Source organism: Rosa chinensis, chromosome 7 (assembly GCF_002994745.2).
Source record: "Rosa chinensis cultivar Old Blush chromosome 7, RchiOBHm-V2, whole genome shotgun sequence".
Classification (NCBI taxonomy): domain Eukaryota; kingdom Viridiplantae; phylum Streptophyta; class Magnoliopsida; order Rosales; family Rosaceae; genus Rosa; species Rosa chinensis.
Window position 1 is genome coordinate 44,529,397 of NC_037094.1, and position 16,928 is coordinate 44,546,324.

The window sequence follows — 16,928 nt, forward strand, 5'->3', positions numbered from 1 at the left end:
ATTGAACGGCTCCCAAAAACCAACTTTTCACTTATTTTATTTTATCTTATTTTATTTTTTGCAGAAACTAAAGCAAGAAAACAAAATGTAAAAATCTTGTGTGCCGTTATGGAGGTGGCCAACAATGTTTCACCCCAAGTTTTGAACATTTTGTATTCTCGGCATGAATTTCAAATTTTTTGAGGCCGATCTTCATTGACCAAAGGGAATGATTGAGATTTGTTTTCTTGTCGACTTTCATGGAAGCCGAACTGTCATTGTCTCCATGCTTACTCGTTTGATCAGTTACGGAGATTAATTTCACTTTAACAGGCTTCTCCAAGTCAGCTTTGTTTCCAACAATCATATCAACATGTTTGATTCCTTTATTTAGGTAGTCCTCACCATTGACCACATTATGGTCAATCACCTGACATTTCTCGGCCTCAAGATCAAGACTTATAAGTCGTGGACTGTTGAAGTCGGCTTTGTTTCCGACAACCATATCGATATGCATAGTCTCATCGACTTTACGCTCAAACATGTGATGATCATTCTCCTTAATGTTTTCTAAGCTCAGGCCTTTCGTATTATCGTCCACCTTCTCTTGAGAAGAAAGAATAACAAGTGGCCTAATATCCACTTCCACATCATTGACGACTTCTTGATGATAATGGTTGGGGTTGAGGTGGTTTGATTCCACAGGCTTTCTTTGATGTCGTTGCATATCCTTGAACATCCTTAGGTGTGAATCCACTTGTTCTCTAAAAGTTGAGAAATGTGTAGCCATTAATTCTTGAAATTTTTTTATGGAGTCTGTCCAAGGGTTCACTTTTTCTTTGAGCATTTGATTGTGGCCAACTTGTTGATCATATAGGAGTTGTGTCGTGGCTTGTTGAATTTCCCATGCATTTTGACAAGTTGAACCACCATAGTTGTTGTACAGCCCAGGTTGGCCGTAAAGATCTTTGTGGTTATGATTATAATTAGAATAATAATTATTGCATGGTCCACTAGTCATTTGGTCATAATTGTTATACGACTCATCGGCTATTCGCCCATATTCATATTGGCCGATAGAACAATTCTGGTAACCATGTTGGCTATCATAGCCGTAGTGGTGATCAAAGCCATATTGAGATAGAATCATGGGATTTTGTTGATCCCATTCGGCATGGCTATTTAAATCAACAAAACTATTATACGTGGAATAGCTATATTTGCCATCATAACCATACAGTTGATTGTGGCCACATTGGTCATTGTTAGCAAAAGAGCTGCATAAATTTGGCTCATAGTAATTCATTCACCAAGTGTTGTCCCACTGGGCGTGCCAAAAGATGTTCGCTCAAAAAATGTTCCGGCTGCGTGTCACTGGGCCGAGGGCTTCTTTGGCTTACACGTGTCCTTCTGGAGTGGTGACGTGTGCGCGGGCGTGCCAACTCGCGGTCGGTAGGCCAAGCGAGGTTTTGTTCTAGATTGTAGATCTTGCGCCGATCTGACTTCTGATCATTTGATTGTGGGCCGAGGAAGGATCGATCTCGGCCGTGGGGTTCTCTCTGCCTTGAATGCAAGGACTTTAGCACAGATCGGCCTTATCTGGCCGCAGTGCTGTGTAACTCGGTGATTGAGGTGAAAGTGAAGTGATGATGATTCTTTTTGTGATTTTGTATTTTGTATAAAGTAAATAACGTAAAGCAAACAACAGAAAATAAAAGTGCAAGTAAAGTGCAGGAATGTAAAGATGCAGCAAATAAAGTGCAGGAAGATAAAATGTTTGAATGTAAAGAGCAACAAAGTAAAGTGCAGGAAAGATAAATACCAGTAAAGAAAGTGATAAGATAAACACGTAAAGATTGATAAGTGTTGCTGAAAGGTTGAAATGTATTGAAATAAAATTTGTGTAATCGCGTAGAGCGTTTGGTCCTGGACCTCTAACAAAGATGTCTACGACCCCTTTTATAGTACAAAATAAATAAAACAAATACAATCACAGCTTTAAGTGTTGAGACTGGATTGATTACAAATTGAATTCTAAGAATAAAATTCCTTTGATGTGCATAATTGGCAATCAATCATCATGACTCTTCAATGATTATTTTTGTAACTGCCACACTTAGTGCTGTAATGTTTCTGAATGTAGAATTTGGCATTTAGTAGCTTTATCCGCTCATAATGTCCTGCTATCAGTGTCCCTGACCAATTGAAACAAGCATCGGATAGGACTTTCTCAGCCACAAGTAAACCAGAAATCGACTCATGTGAGCTGGATCTCGGCTGAGGTGAAGCGAGCCGGACCTCGGCTGAAGTGAGCTGGGCCTCGGCTGAGGTGAAGTGAGCCGGACCTCAGCTGAAGTAAAGCGAGCCAGACCTCGGCTGAAGTGAGGTGAAGTGAGCCAGACCTCAGCTGAAGTGAGCCGGGCCTCGGCTAAATATTTATTATATCACGGCTCACTATGACCCAGGCCTGCTTCATGTGGGACCCGGCTTAACGTCATGTAGGTCTTGCCAAATTTAGGTTCAAACACCTAGCCCATAATCGGGCTGGTAAGGGTGCGCCCAACGCCTAGGCAGCCTGGGCGGATGGCTTTTAGAACACTGCTTATATATAGAACATTAAGAGTAAACAAAAAACATTATTAATTGTCATCCATTCATAATAAGTAAAATATTAGAACCATATGATCCAACAAAATTACGAACCATCAAATGAAATTAAAGATTCGAAATTTCGAATGACATCGTTTTGAGTTTGAAAAAAAAAAAAAAAAATTTGCCAGGTGTGCGCCTTTGGCTCCTTAGGCAGCGCTTTTTGCGCCTCATCGACTTGGCATCAAAACTTTAAAATGAGTAAGTGAGTTTTATGCCTTTTGAGCCTCAAAGCGTGTTTTTTAAAACATTGCTTGAAACCACAAGAAATATTCTCACTAGGATATATGTAGTTTGTCGCTATTACTGACATCCATGATTTGATGAATCCAACTCCTAGCCAAATTTTTACAGTCAATTCTGCGGACAACAATGAATGGTGACAAATCTCGAGTGTCACATTACAGCCTTGTCACTAATATTAAAATGAATAACTTCATCCACTTAATATGATGTTTAAATACTACTAGACTACGTACTGAACAATTTATCATCATGTTGATAAGCATACCGAAATTAGAATACATACTTCACATGGTAAAATTCTACGCTACATTAATGTATCAATATATTAACTAGACTAGATTTGATATAGAGATAGACCGACTCTATGAATAAATAGATTAGCTTGCCTTAATCTCAAATTAGTCTACATCTGTATCGAATTAGTCTACTTGATGTATTGATATATTTATTTTCCGTAAATGAACCCGTTCACATGAATAAAGCCATAGAAATGGTACAACAAAATCAAGTTTGAACAAAAACAAAAATTCTAGTCTAAAAGGTCAGATAGTCCCAATCGACTTTCCAGTTTTACCATTTTGCAAACCTTTATAAACTCTTGGAGAGTGACACAACCCCAACCAGAGCGAGTGAGCATGGCATTATCTTCTGCTTGGTCACCTACGCTCCTTACAACCACCCAATCCTCCTCACCTCCCAAACTAGTCCATTCTCATTCCCCGCTCACCTCCTTGACCTTCCCTTCCAAACCCACCACCACCACCCACACCATTGTTCCCGCGCTTTCCCACAAATGGAGAGCCAGAATTTCCTTCTTTCCTGCGTTTTCGAGCAAAGGCAAAGACGCCAAAACTCTCAAGGTGGAGCTTCTCGATGCCATTGCTTCGCTCGATCGAGGCGCCGGCGCCGGCGTTTCCTATCCTCTGCTTTTCGTAATTTTAGGAAGCTTATTCCCAAGAAAACGGTTAACCGTTGAATGGGATTATCTATGTGGGAAACGTTGCAAATGGAGGCTTTTAGCACATAATAGGTAGCTATTTTAGAAAGCCCACAAGCCTGTCCTTTTGGTTTGAGGTTGTTTCTAATATGTCATTTGTATTTTACTAAAGGACTGCACGACATTAGTATCTGATGTCTATGTGCATCTCTTTATTGTGTCTCTTGGAATTTATTTCTAAATAGATTGCACGCAAACTTGAAGCAGTTACTCCCGTAAAGGAGCCACTCAAATCTGGTCTACTCGATGGAAAATGGGAGCTTCTCTACACTACTTCAAAATCTCTTCTCCAAACTGGGGTAAACTGAAATTTTCATATTGTTTACTTTAAATTCAATTTCCCCTTTACTGTTGATATATGCCTGTCAAAAGTTGAAACTCTGTCAAGACAAAATGCCGTCATATTAAAAGTTGACGTTCCGACTTCAGTGGAATCTTGATTCTATGCTAGTAACATCCCCTATTAAGGGGATTTCTCAAAAATCCTATTGCATTGAGAATTTTTTTGAAGTAAATGACTATAACTTCATCTCTTAAAACAAGCCACTTCATTTGGTTAGTACTTAAGTGCTTCCTAAATGTGACAAAAGTCTGCTCTCTGTTGAGAAGTTTCTTTTGTTGGTGTTTCAAGAGTTCACATCTATGCTGGACTTGGGCAATTGTTTCTTGTCCATTTCTACTTGTAAAAGTCTCACTGGCAATTAATTTGTTGCAAGTTTAACAGTTAAAAAGCATCCTAATAAGATTAGATAGTCTCAAAACTTTGCAATTTGGATTGCCACTTGAGACTTTCCACAGAGGGTGAGGTAGCAGACTTCTCACTTGTTCACTGCACAATTCAGGTAGCAGCCTCTTTTCCCATAAGGGAATAAGTAGCATGCAGGCTAGCTACTCATAATCATGTAATCATGACCCCTAATTTATTATTTATAGGATCTTTGCAGAAGCCTGTATAGTGAGGATTTTTTTTTTTTTTTGAGAAGTTAACTAATTAAGATTTGTCAGATGACTCAACATTTCACTTTCTGGATGAAGTGCAAATACATATGTAGATATGTATGAATATACTATATGTATCTATATATCAGATATCATGCAAACCCTTTTTTGTTGGGAATTAGTGAATGTTCAACAGTCTCAAAACCAGTGTTGAAACAGTCAAAAAACCAGAAGCCCATTAAAAAATGATGTATCCACGTGTTTTTTGGTAGCTTTTCCCTAACAAAGAAATCTTGTATTGCCTTTCCAACCCCTGTCTGAAGCTGCCAGTTTTAATTAGCTCCTATGTGTTGCATTCACTGATATGTAATATCATGACAGAGACCCAAGTTTTTAAGATCGAGAGTGAACTACCAAGCAATCAATGTGGACACTCTCAGGGCCCAAAATATGGAGTCGTGGCCAACTTTCAATCAGGTATATTCTGTTCATTTATACTGTCATGTTTAACTTTGTTTTGAATTTTTTATTGAACCATAATTGTGAATAGAAGCATTATTGTTTTGTTTATATTCCACTCTGTTACTAGCCTTACGTAAACTTTTGAACATGATCTCTCTATTCCTGCTAAACCATTCTTATTCCTCTTCAAAACCAGTATTACAACCAAATTCTTTGAAGAGTATTCATGACTATTTGTAATCAAATCTATATGAACGATAATTACTCCTTGGTTGCTGACTCATCAGTCATAGTCATGACTCATTAGTCATGTGCTAGGGTACAACATGTGGAAGATTCGGAGTTATAGATATTGGTTTAAGGCTTTAGGTTTTCCTGAGCATTTTGGTTTGTCAGTGCTAAACTTAATTTTTGGCTCTAATTAAATAGTGGACAACTGCCTTTGCGCCTCTATAGTTTGAGTGTAATTTCACTTTGGTTGTTGATGCCTTTGATTGCATCAGATTAAGCATTCTATTGCTATTGAACTTTCCAGTTAGTATCTAGTATCTACATTAACTCAACTAGATCAGCGACCATATAGCTAACTAAAACATAACATCAGCTAAACTGTAAAGGGATGATGTAGCAGGTGTGTGCAGTATCCTCCAGTGGTGATATTGCAGCTACTGTGTGTCATATATGTGTGTGTGTGTGTTTCATGGAGGAATATATTGTCATTCATTAAAATGTTTGTCATGTGGTCGGTACTCTGTCTGACTTGTGTAAAATTTTAAAGTGTTTTCCTATAAATTGGTCAAATTTATACTTCATCCACCAAGGTGTAATCTGACTCAAGGCACAGCTGTGCAAAGTGTATTAGTAAAATGATGTGTATATCCATGCAAAATTTGACCTACAGTATGCTGACATTTCATTTAAATTTTTTATCACTACTCTGTAGGTAACAGCCGATTTAATACCTCTGAATGCAAGAAAAGTGGCTGTAAAATTTGACTATTTCAAGATTGCAGGCCTGGTAAGTTTGTTATTGATATGTTGAATGGTAGGACATTCATTCGGTCCCATGGAAAGGTTGGTTGGACCATTGAGCTACAAATAATAATCATTCAATCCTTAGCAAAGTAGGAGTGGTTATGTTGTCCCCTGAACAATGCTTAAGGTTCTCACATTCATTTAATAATATGCAAAAAGATCTAGTTTCAAATGGAAACAAAGGTCAGTAGGTGTAAACATGCCAATCATGCCATGTGTGAAACCAGTCGTGCAAAAGTTAAAGGCACTTGATATGGCACTAGTCAATGATGATGGGGAGGAGGAACAATTTCAAAAATTTTAAATTTCCTCCTTGCCCTGGTTTAGTTTCTTCAAAGTAAAGTCTTGGACTGCCCTCGGCGTTGAACATGTCTAAGGTACGAATTTGGAAGCATCAGGATGATTTTAGATTGTTTTCCTCAATACCATGTCTTGTTCACTCTTTGTTCTTTTATGTTTGTTATATACATATAATAGTCTGTGAGTTCTATTCTTGAGAAAATGTAGATATCTTATGAAGCTTACGCTTAAGATTGACTTATGCCACCATGATATACAGATACCTGTTAAGGCACCAGACAAAACCCCTGGTGAACTGGAAATTACATATTTGGATGAAGAGTTGCGGTGAGTTTAATTGTAATTTCAATTCGATGAAGTATTCAGATTACTGCTCGCAAAATTAAGAGTTGACAGTTAAACTTGTTGATTACTCTCTCCATGCTGAAACAAAAAAAAAAATATGCATGTTTTACTTTAAGGATACAAGCATGATACATGCAACTTTGGAGAAACAGCTCCCCAACTGCCTTGGATTATAGACAAGTTTGATAAAGTTTGGAGATTGGATAGAGCTACTTATGATCTTGTCGCAGGGTTATGTACACTGTAATTGAGTTCTGTTATTAAATTAGTTGATTTCTTGTAGAATTTCTGTTTCATCTACATTTGCTGACAACTTGTTCGGTCATTACTATTGACAGTGTCTCAAGAGGTGATAAAGGAAACCTGTTCATTTTGAAATTGGTTGATCCATCCTATCGAGTTCCTGTCTGATGCATACAATTATATTGTAGAATGTGCAACTATCTGGGCATCACCCTTTTCTCTTCAATCCATGACAATGGACTGAAGCATGCAAGTTTTTGTATGTCTGATCATATATGGAGGTTGTTGCCTCTGTCATGCACAGGCATTTCCTAACTTTTTTTTTTTTGTAATATCATGTGAAATTTGCACAATTTGATTTTTTTTTTTTCTGTGTTTTGTGACCCACTTTAACAACAGAATTGTATCATTGGAAATAATATAGTCACAGGTCTAAGTATGTACATCTGTTGGTAGTAAAGTATGGTACGCCATGTCCTCAAGGTTGTAAGTGCAAAACATTGAACAATTTATATATTTGTATAGAAAAGGATTGACATATGTATTTCTGTTTCGTCATGAACTCCTATGCGAAGTAATTGATGGTTGGAAAGCATTGGTCCAATCTGATGGTCCACCTTATTTCTCAGAGACGACTGCAATTGATGAACATTGGTTTGATAAGTTCTTTCTTCTGATATTCAAAAGGTGAAATAATATCATCTACTTTGGTGTTTCACAATGTTTTGTCGAATGATCAAGGCTGTACTGTCAGGAAATGCAGGTTAATGCTTTGATTTCTTCAGGATTGGCAGTATGGTTTGTCATGCAATATTGTAGTGTTAAGAGAAAACTGAAAATATATGCTATTTTTCAAGTACAATGATTCAATGAGGTCTGCATTGTTATGATCATGAACATTAACGTAAACAATTCACACAGGACTGGACAACATTGATCTCAGTCTAATAAGAATATAAAGCAGGCTGTTGTTTCAGTACTGTTTACGCCTAAATTAACTAGAAATAAATGACCATGAATTGACCTTTTTTTCTTTTTTCCTTTCTTTATTCACTTTCTAAACCCAAACTAATACATCTACAACACTTTCCATGTATTTAAGCATACTTTTGGTATCCCTTTGGTTAGAGTGGAGGAGATCCAACACCCGACTTACTCTAGTTCCAAATACAAAAAACATTATTAATTGTCATCCATTCATAATAAGTAAAATACTAGAAACATATGATCCAACAAAATTACCAAACCATAAAATGAAATTAAAGATTCAAAGTTGAAATTTCGAATGAAATTGTTTTGAGTGTTTTTATTTATTTTTTATTTATTTTTATTTTTTATAATTTGCTAGGCGTGTGCCTTTGGTGCCTTAGGCAGCGGTTTTTGCGCCTCATCACGTTGGCATCAAAACTAACTCATTTTAAAGTGAGCTTTATGCCTTTTGAGCCACAAGGCGCGATTTTTAAAACATTGCTTGAAACCACAAGACATATTCTTACTAAGATATATGTAGTTATGGGTTTGTCGCTATTACTGACATCCATGATTTGATGAATCCAACCCCTAACCAAATTTTATGCTCAATGCTGCGGACTACAATGAACAATGACAAATCTTGAGTGTCATGTTACAGCATTGCCACTAACATTAAAATGAATCACTTCACCCTCTTAATACAGTGTTTAAATACTACTAGACTACGTGAGTGAGCAATTTATCATCATGTCGATAACTATACCGAAATTAGAATACACAGTTCACATGGTAAAACTCTACGATACATTAATGTACAAATATATCAACTAGACTAGATTTGATATAGAGATGAACTGACTCCATGAATAAGCAGACTAGCTTGACCTGATGTTAAATTAGTCTATATCTGTATTGAAATAGTCTACTTAATGTCTCTATATATTTATTTTCCGTAGATGAATCCATTCACATAAATAAAGCCATAAAAAAAAATGATACAATGACAAAACCAAACAATCGATTTTCCAGCTTTGCCCTTTTGCAAACCTTTATAAACTCTTGGAGAGTGACCCAACCCCAACCAGAGCGAGTGAGCATGGCATTATCTTCTTCCTGGTCACCTACGCTCCTTACAACCACCCAGTTCTCCTCACCTCCCAAACTAGTCCATTCTCATTCCCCGCTCACCTCCTTGACCTTCCCTTCCAAACCCACCACCACCACCACCCGCACCGTTGTTCCCGCGCTTTCCCACAAATGGAGAGCCAGAATTTCCTTCTTTCCTGCGTTTTTGAGCAAAGGCAAAGACGCCAAAACTCTCAAGGAGGAGCTTCTCGATGCCATTGCTTCGCTCGATCGAGGCGCCGACGCCACTCCAGAGGACCAGCTAGCTGTTGATCAGGTCGGTTTCCTATCCTCTGCTTTTCGTAATTTTAGGAAGCTTATTCCCAAGAAAACGGTTAACCTTGAATGGGATTATCTATGTGGGAAACGGTGCCAACAACGTGGTCTGATAGATAGAGGCTTTTAGCAGCTATTTTAGAATGTCCACAAGCCTGTAATAGTGTGTCCTTCTAGGCTGAGGTTCTTTCTAATATGTCATTTGTGTTTTACTAAAGGACTGCAGGACATTAGTTTCTGATGTCTACGTGCATCTTTTTATTGTGTTTCTTGGAATTTATTTCTAAATAGATTACACGCAAACTTGAAGCAGTTACTCCAGTAAAGGAGCCACTCAAATCTGGTCTACTCGATGGAAAATGGGAGCTTCTCTATACTACTTCAAAATCTATTCTCCAAACTGGGGTAAACTGAAATTTTCATTTTGTTTTCTTTAAATTTTAATTTCCCTTGTACTGTTGATATATGCCTGTCAAATTTCGAAACTCTGTCAAGACAATATGCTGTCATATTATAAGTTGATGTTCTCGCTATAATGGTATCTTGATTATATGCAAGTTAAGAACCCTTATTAAGGGGATTTCTCAAAAAAATCCTATTACATTGAGAAATATTTTGAAGTAAAAGACTATAATTTCATCTCTTAAAATATGACAAAATTCTCCTTGCTGTTGAGAAGTTCCTTTTGTTGGCATTTCAATCTATGTTGGACTTAGGCAATTGTTTCTTGTCCATTTCTACTTGTAAAATTCTCATTGGCAATTAAGTTGTTGCCAGTTTAACAGTGAAAAAGCATCCGGTGAGATTAGATAGTCTCAAAACTTTGCAATTTGCATTGCCACTTGAGACTTTCCACAGAGGGTGAGGTAACAACCATGTTCAATTTACCAGTCATCTCATCTGATTTTTTTTCCTCTTCACTTGTTCACTTTTTCTCTTTTCCCATAAGGGAAAAAGTAGCATGCAATCTAGCTACTTATAATCATGACCCCTACTTTATTATTTCTAGGATCTTTGCAGAAGCCTGTATAGTGAGGTTTCTTGAGAAGTTAACTAATTAAGATTTGTCAAATGACTCGTCACTTTCAAAATTAAAAGAGAGAGGTAAGCACATTTCACTTTCTGGATGAAGTGCGAATACATATGTAGATATATATGAATATACTATATATATATATATATGTATGTATCAGATATCATGCAAACATATATATATATATATATGTATCAGATATCATGCAAACCCTTTTTGTTGGGAATTAATGGATGTTCAACAGTCTCAAAACCAGTGTTAAAACAATCAAAAAACCAGATGCCCATTAAAAAAAATTATGTATCCACGTGTTTTTTGGTAGCTCTTCTCTAACAAAGAAATGTTGTATTGGCTTTCCAACCCCTGTCTGAAGTTGCCAGTTTTAATTAGCTCCTATGTATTGCATTCACTGATATGTAATATCATGACAGAGACCCAAGTTTTTAAGATCAAGAGTAAACTACCAAGCAATCAATGTGGACACACTCAGGGCCCAAAATATGGAGTCGTGGCCAACTTTCAATCAGGTATGTTCTGTTCATTTTATACTGTCATGTTTAACTTTGTTTTGAATGTTTAATGAACCATAATTGTGGATAGGAGCATTGATGTTTTGTATATATTCCACCATGTTACTAGCCTTACGTAAACTTTTGAACACGATCTCTCTACTCCTGCTAAACCATTCTTATTCCTCTTCAAAACTAGTATTACAACCAGATTCTTTGAAGAGTATTCATGACTATTTGTGATCAAATCTGTATGAAAGCTAATTACTCCTTGGTAGGTGACTCATGAGTCATGAGTCATGTACCACCAGGGTGCAACATGTGGAAGATTCAGAGTTATAGATATTGGATTGAGGCTTTAGGTTTTCCTGAGCATTTTGATTTGTCAGTGCTAAACTTAATTTTTGGCTCTAATTAAATAGTGGACAATTGCCTTTGTGCCTCTGTAGTTTGAGTGTGATTTCACTTTGGTTGATGATGCCTTCGATTGCATCAGATTAAGCATTCTATTGCTATTAAACTTCCAGTTAGTATCTAGTATCTACATTAGCTCAACTAGATCAGCGACCATATAGCTAACTAAAACAGAATATCAGCTAAACTGTAAAGGGATGATGTAGCAGGTGTGTGCAGTATCCCTCCAGTGGTGATATTGCAGCTACTGCATGTCGTGTGTGTGTGTGTGTGTGTGTTTCATGGAGGAATATATTGTCATTCATTTTTGCACCCTTAAGTTGGCATAAAATGTTTGTCATGCGGTCGGTACTTTGTCTGACTTGTGTACAATTTTAAAGTGTTTTGCTATAAACTGGTCAAATCTATACTTCATCCACCAAGATGAAATTTGACTCGAGGTACAACTATGCAAAGTGTAATTGAATCTTAAAATTTGTTCAGAGTTTAGGGGAACATGTGATACATACTACACCTCCAAAGGAAAAATAAGCGGAAGTACTAATGAACTGATGTGTATATCCATGCAATATTTGACCGACATTTTGCTGACATTTCATTTAAACTTTTTATCACTACTCTGTAGGTAACAGCCGATTTAACACCTCTGAATGCAAGAAAAGTGGCTGTAAAATTCGACTATTTCAAGATTGCAGGCCTGGTAAGTTCGTTATTGATATGTTGAATGGTAAGACATTCATTTATGGAAAGGTCAGTTGGACCATTGAGCTACAAATAATAATCATTCAATCCTTAGCAAAGCAGGAAGTGGTCATGTTGCCCCCTGAACAATGCTTAAGGTTCTATCATTCGTTTAATAATATGAAAAAAGATCGAGTTTCAAATTTGGAAACAAAATTCAGTAGGTGTAAACATGCCAATCATGCCATATGTTGTGTGAAACCAGTAGTGCAAAGGTTAAAGGCACTTGTTATAGCACTAGTCAATGATGATGGGGAGGAGGAACGATATTGGACTAGCACCCCCTAAAAATTTTAAATTTCCTCCTTGCCCTGTTTTAGTTTCTTCAGAGTAAAGTCTTGGACTGCACTTGGCTTTGAACATGTCTGAGGTAAGAATTTGGAAGCATCAAGATGATTTTAGATTAATTTCCTCAATAATATATATAGAAACTTATTCTTTCTGTCATTCATACACTCACGAACAGCAATTAAGTTCCCTTTGTCAAATGCAGGAACATAATCTGCCACCAAAACTCATCCTAGTACAAGATGAGCATGCTAGAGAAAAAAGGACAATCAAAAGAAAGACCTGTTTATTAAGTTTGTTTTGTGCATATCCATTAGTTAGAAGGATGGAAAGTGGACCTCTATGCAACTCAAAATTTAGATGTGGGTTCCCAAATATTCAGACTTTTATTTAATCTGAAGGGTTGAGTCTCTCACCTGAAGCAAAGATGAAGAATTTATGCAGTGAGATGGGAAAAGAGACTTGGAAATCATAAGATCTGCTGTTTATCACTGCCCAGCATATGCACAAACCATTCCCTTGTATAACCTAAAGAAATTTAGGATCACACATAAGTTCAGCAAAGAGAACCTGTCCTGTTTTGTAGCCCTTTTAAAAGATTACATTAAGATTACATCAGAGGAAAAGAAAGAGCTGAAGTGCCTTGTTGATAACTTTTCTGATGGGTCTTTCACTCTTTTTTCTTTTATGTTTGTTATATACATATAATAATCTGTGAGTTCTATTCTTGAGAAAAATGTAGATATCTTATGAAGCGTATGCTTAAGATTGAATTATGTCACCATGATATACAGATACCTGTTAAGGCACCTGACAGAGCCCGTGGTGAACTGGAAATTACATATTTGGATGAAGAGTTGCGGTGAGTTTAATTGTAATTTCAATTTGATGAAGGATTATTAATAGTTGACAGCTAAACTTGTTGATTACTCTCTCCTTGCTGAAAAAGAAAGAAAAAAAAATGCATGGTTTACTTTAAGCATACAAGAATGATGCATGCAACTTTGGAGAAACAGCCCCCCAATTGCCTTAGATCATAGACAAGTTCGATATAATTTGGAGATTGGACAGAGCTACTTATGATCTTGTCGCAGGGTTATGTACACTGTACTTGAGTTCCATTATTAAATTAGTTGATGTTTGCTACCTTTTCTTGTAGAATTTCTGTTTCATCTACATGTACTGACAACTTTTTCGGTTATTACTATTGACAGTGTCTCAAGAGGCGATAAAGGAAACCTGTTCATCTTGAAATTGGTTGATCCATCCTATCGAGTTCCTGTCTGATGCGTACAATTATATTGTAGAATGTGCAACAATCTGGTCATCACCCTTTTCTCTTCAATTCATGACAATGGACTGAAGCATGAAAGTTTCTGTATATCTGATCATATATGGAGGTTGTTGCCTCTGTCATGCACAGGCATTTTCTAACATTTTTTTTTTAAATCATGTAAAAATTGCACAATTTGATTGTTCGAGTTGTTATATTTTTGTGTGACCCATTTTAACAACAGAATTGTATCATCAGAAATAATAGTCACAGGTCAAGTATATACATCTGTTGGTAGTAAAGTATCTACGCCATGTCCTCAAGGCTGTAAGTGCAAAACATTGAACAATTAATATATTTGTATAGAAAAGGATTGACATTTGTATTTCTGTTTCTTCAAAAACTCCTGTGCAAAGTAATTGATGGTTGGAAATCATTGGTGGTGCACCTTATTTCTCAGAGACGACTGCAATTGATGAACATTGGTTTGATAAGTTCTTGCTTCTGATATTCAGAAGGTGAAATAATTTCATCTACTTTGGTTTTTCACAATGTTTTGGCCTATGATCAAGGCTGTATAGTCAGGAAATGCAGGTTAAGGCTTTGATTTCCTCAGGATTGGCAGTATGGTTTGTCATGCAATATTGTAGCGCAAGAGAAAACTGAAAAAATATGCTATTTTTCAAGTACAATGACTCAATGAGGTCTGCATTGTTATCATCATGAACATTAACGTAAACAATTCACACAGGACTGGACAACACTGATCTCAGTCTAATAAGAATATGCAGGCTGTTGTTTCAGTACTGTATACGCCCAAATTAACTACAAATAAATGACCATGAATTAACTTTTTTTTCTTTTTTCCTTTCTTGATTCACTTTCTAAACCCAAACTAACACATCTACAACAATTCCCTGTATTTAACCATACTTTTGGTATCCCTTTTGGTTAGAGTGGAGGAGATCCAACACCTGACTTACTCTAGTTCCAAATTCTTACTCATTTGGATCTGCACTCCTTCGCTGTTGAGCTAACCCTAAGAGGTTTTCTTGTGTATGGTACCATTCGTTGGAATGAATTTATCGAGGTACTAATCGGTGAATTATCTTGTCTTTGGCTAGTCGTCCCTCTCCTTTTTCTACGACCAAAAGAAGCAGAGTGTATATTGTGTGGGAAGACAAAATTAAATAGAGCCCAGACTCGATATAGCTTATCAACACCATCATTCTCATTTCCTAAAATGAGTGGGATAGTAATGAAGAAGCTAGGGCACAATTCTAGACCTTAATTATTAGTCACATCTACGAGTCACTGAATACCTTTGAAGGTCTAGAATAATACTGCTAAGAAATACCTATGCTAAACTCAAGACTAGGAAACCACGACCAAATGGCAAATGCCAACAGAGACTTGTATTCATTGTTGGTTTTAGTGAGAATTAAGAGTGTTTTTTTTCTTTTTTCATGAGAAGAGTCAAAACTTTCATGAACCGGACAAAATGATAGTCAACTTTTCAAAGTGATCAAAATAGTACCTAAACTTTCAAAATGTAATTAAATGGATACCTCCGTCAAATATCTGTAATGGTGATGTAGTCCATGTGTTGCGCATGTGACTCAAAATTGAGGTAAAAAGACCATAATACCTCTAAATCATTGATCTAAAATACTTCCACCCTCTCTCCTAGTCTACCTCCAAAAAAGCAAAAGTCATACCAATTTTCCCTCCAAATATTCCCGCTAAACTATCATCTACCTTCCTTTTTTATTTTAGAATAGTTATGTACCAGTTTCCCATACAATTGAACATATCTTACGCAAATAATCAGGTCACGATCAATCAAAGATCAATGTTTAATGATATGACATTAAAGTCTTAAAACTTGTTCAAATGCAATCCATGTGCTTAATCCAAACATTCCAATCACAGAACACCTTATGCTAAAATACTATATCATAGTTCCATATCCCAAAAGCATAACATAGTTTAGAACAGTACCAAATACCAAATAATATCCAAACATAATTAAGCAAGGCATAATTGTCTACCACAATAAACATAACAAAATACATTTCATTAGGCTGACAACAAAAACCAAAAATTAAGCATAAAATGTTTGCTTAATGTCACCAACATTGAAACATCAGTTCACATAAATTCCATCATTTTCAAAAGCTTGCCCATTTTGAGGAAGTTTGACTTTGCTGCATAATTTGTGAGTTTGGCTATTGCACATTGAAAATGCTAGGATGAATATTTTTCTGGGTATCGGGGATTGATAACCATATTGCTATCCCGCTGTACTGATAATTGAAAATCACACAAAAGACAATAATTTGTTTACTAAGTGAAAACCACAAATTGAGGTTAAAAACACTACAGGGCTCTAACTCTTGAGAACCCAAAAGAAGTAACCAATCCACTAATAGTGAAGAATAAGTTTCGTTACAAACACAAGTAGCACTACACTCAGCTATAATCACTAGACTAACTAGATGATGTCCTTGTCTTGCATCTGTTCAGCCTTCTTCACTCGGATGCTCTTCAATGATCACTCTTCTTGCGACAATGACTTCTTCACTGATCTTAAGAGAACCATGCAAGTGTATGAACGATGAAACACTTAATAAGGAACAAGTGTTTCAAAGAAGCATGTACAACAGTTTCTAACTAAGCAAGATGCACAATAATCTCACCTCAGAGCGCTAAAACCTGGAACGCATATTTTCAGAATATATGAAGGAAGATATTCCTACTCAATCAATCTTTCTAGCCTAATTGACTCCTATTAGGAAAAAACCTTTTAAGAAAACATTGTCAATTAGAACAAAAATGATCCTAAATCTGATATACTTAAATGGTACGAATTAACTAGCTGGAAAATATCTTTACAAAATAATCTTTGAATAACAGAAAGATACTTTCCGGAAAAAAACGACCTAAAACCCAGGATAGACTTAGGGATTGCAACACAGGTTGCAATCCCAGTGCATATGCAGACACATGAAATGCTTTTACCTGAGATATCCCTAAGATCAGTTTTGAGGCACTTTTTAGGCTTCTTTAGTGCTTTGTATGGGAATGCCAACACAACACGTA

General features: G+C 36.5%; 2 protein-coding genes and 1 long non-coding RNA gene across 3 annotated transcripts; all 3 read left to right on the forward strand.

The window, feature by feature from the left end:
* The first annotated feature begins 3,509 nt into the window (after positions 1-3,509).
* LOC112177975 (probable plastid-lipid-associated protein 4, chloroplastic) lies at positions 3,510-7,735 on the forward strand. The gene is made up of 6 exons (XM_024316206.2): positions 3,510-3,806; positions 4,057-4,170; positions 5,192-5,287; positions 6,216-6,290; positions 6,867-6,934; positions 7,291-7,735. Exons 1-6 carry the CDS (start codon positions 3,510-3,512, stop codon positions 7,361-7,363), a joined length of 723 nt encoding a protein of 240 aa, XP_024171974.2. The 3' UTR covers positions 7,364-7,735.
* Positions 7,736-9,152: 1,417 nt separating this feature from the next.
* Positions 9,153-14,207, forward strand: LOC112177976 (probable plastid-lipid-associated protein 4, chloroplastic). Its single transcript, XM_024316207.2, has 6 exons — positions 9,153-9,569; positions 9,860-9,973; positions 11,033-11,128; positions 12,150-12,224; positions 13,348-13,415; positions 13,768-14,207. Exons 1-6 carry the CDS (start codon positions 9,168-9,170, stop codon positions 13,838-13,840), a joined length of 828 nt encoding a protein of 275 aa, XP_024171975.1. The 5' UTR covers positions 9,153-9,167; the 3' UTR covers positions 13,841-14,207.
* Positions 9,980-11,029, forward strand: LOC121050783. Its single transcript, XR_005803856.1, has 2 exons — positions 9,980-10,434; positions 10,578-11,029. It is a non-coding gene; the product is annotated as an uncharacterized LOC121050783 (long non-coding RNA).
* Positions 14,208-16,928: the final 2,721 nt, after the last annotated feature.